Source organism: Limulus polyphemus, unplaced genomic scaffold, assembly GCF_000517525.1.
Source record: "Limulus polyphemus unplaced genomic scaffold, Limulus_polyphemus-2.1.2 Scaffold669, whole genome shotgun sequence".
Lineage (NCBI taxonomy): Eukaryota > Metazoa > Arthropoda > Merostomata > Xiphosura > Limulidae > Limulus > Limulus polyphemus.
The window spans coordinates 271,811-274,013 of NW_013666279.1; the positions used below are offsets into that span (position 1 = coordinate 271,811).

The 2,203-nt window shown below is 36.0% G+C and overlaps 1 protein-coding gene across 1 annotated transcript in view; it reads left to right on the forward strand.

Moving 5' to 3' along the window:
• Positions 1-2,203, forward strand: part of LOC111085863 (Down syndrome cell adhesion molecule homolog) — a 113,827-nt gene that overhangs the window by 96,631 nt on the left and 14,993 nt on the right. Inside the window, exon 13 of the mRNA XM_022386408.1 lies at positions 764-862. Coding sequence (XP_022242116.1) covers positions 764-862 — 99 coding nt within the window. The remainder of the gene's footprint in view (positions 1-763; positions 863-2,203) is intronic.

The following is a 2,203-nucleotide window of genomic DNA, read 5'->3' on the forward strand; positions in this document are numbered from 1 at the left end:
AGGTTGAGAACACAAGTACACTTGGTATTATCAGGTTGAGAACACAAGTACACTTGGTATTATCAGGTTGAGAACACAAGTACACTTGGTATTATCAGGTGGAAACACAAGTACACTTGGTATTATCAGGTGGAAACACAAATACACTTGGTATTATCAGGTGGAAACACAAATACACTTGGTATTATCAGGTGGAAACACAAATAAACTTGGTATTATCAGGCTGAGAACACAAATACACTTGGTATTATTATGTTGAGAACACAAGTACACTTGGTATTATCAGGTTGAGATCACAAGTACACTTGGTATTATCAAGTTGAGAACACAAGTACACTTGGTATTATCAGGCTGAAAACGCAAGTACACTTTCTATAGTCAAGCTGAAAACAAATATACACTTGGTATTATCAGGCTGAGAACACAAATACACTTGGTATTATCAGGTTTAGAACACAAATACACTTGGTATTATCAGGCTTAGAACACAAGTACACTTGGTATTATCAGATTGAGAACAGAAGTACACTTGGTATTATCAGGTTGAGAACACAAATACATTTGGTATTATCAGGTTGAGAACATAAATACACTTGGTATTTATTATCAGGCTTCATAGCAGGACTGAGTGGCAACCATTCAACACAATGTTTTTTGTTGTTTTTTCAGGATTCATTGATAACTAATGTCACATGTGATAGTGATTAGAATATATGTACTCGCAATAAGGAGTTAATACCGTTTACAATAAACTGTCTTTCAGTTCCTCCCAGCGCTCCTCATCTAGAGATGTTATCTAAGTCAACCTCGTCGGTCACTTTAAAATGGTCTCAACGAACGACGTTTGGTACTAGCGTAGTAGGTGAGTAAGATAGAATGCACTTCGATTATCCAGAGCTGAATTTTCTGTTACAATGTTTAAAAGAAAATCGATAGCGTACACTATTCTTTCAGACACAGCTTCTACTCAGTATCACTGTTTGATTTTTTTCAGATTTATTTAGGTATGACGTTTCAGTTAAAGAGTCAAATAAGTATATTTTTGTTATTTTAAGTTTTGGTGAGCAAGGTTAGGGTTAGCGTGGTTTCTAATTTGAGATCTTCAGAATTTGAGGTATATAATGTTACACGCACAGTGATTAATCATGTAAATATTTAAACACACTACTTATTAAGACTATATATTTTGTTTGTTTGAAGTTAAGCACAAAGCTACACAGTGGGCTATCTGTGATCTGCCCACCACGGGTATCGAAACCCGGTTTCCAGCGTTGTAAATTCGCAGACATACCGCTGTGCCACTGGAGGCTTATTTAGAAGTAAGCCCGATTTTACCACGTATTAGGACTGAGTGTGGCCCACTATTAGTGTATCTGTACTGTGAATCCGAGGATTCATATTTCACGAACCACTGCTGCAAAAACGTATCCTGACTTTAGGGCCGTGGGTGTGTTAGAAGAGTAACAGTTAAATCCTACAATTCGATCAGACAAGAATAGCTCAATAATTAGCGGTAGGTGCAAGTGACTAGATGTCATGTAACTAGTCTATCATTTCAAAATGAGAATGGCTATGAGCAAGTAACCCTTGTGTAACTTGGCGCGAAACAAACAAACAATGAAGTAGCTAGATATTTATTTGTGCACTTAAAGAAATATTAATTTCATAATTTAATTTTAAAGACTTTTACAAACTTTTTTTTTTTCGAAGGTAGTCTCACCCATAATGATAGGTTATTACATTTACGCTTTCATTTCAAATATCAACAAATTTTGTATACTTACCTCACGAAGGATAAATATCATTATATACACAGAAACTGTTGTTTGAAATGTTGCTTTTATTCACAAAAATAAATATATACGTAGACGCTCTTTTATGTTTTTGACGATATTGGTCGCAAAATACATTAAGGAATTAATGAAAAATATGCTTTCTACGTTCATGGTAACCTAAATTGTGAATTTCAATATTTTTCTCAAGTTAATTTGTTTGGTTTGTTTTTGAATTTCGCGCAAACCTACACGGGGGCTATTTGCTCTAGCCGTCTCTAATTTAGCAGTTTAAGACAAGAGGGAAGGTAGCTAGTCATCACCACCCACCGCCAACTCTTGGGGTACTCTTTTATTAACGTATAGTGGGAGTGACCGTCACATTATATCGCCCCCAGGCTGAAAGGGCGAACATGTTTGGTGTGACGGGG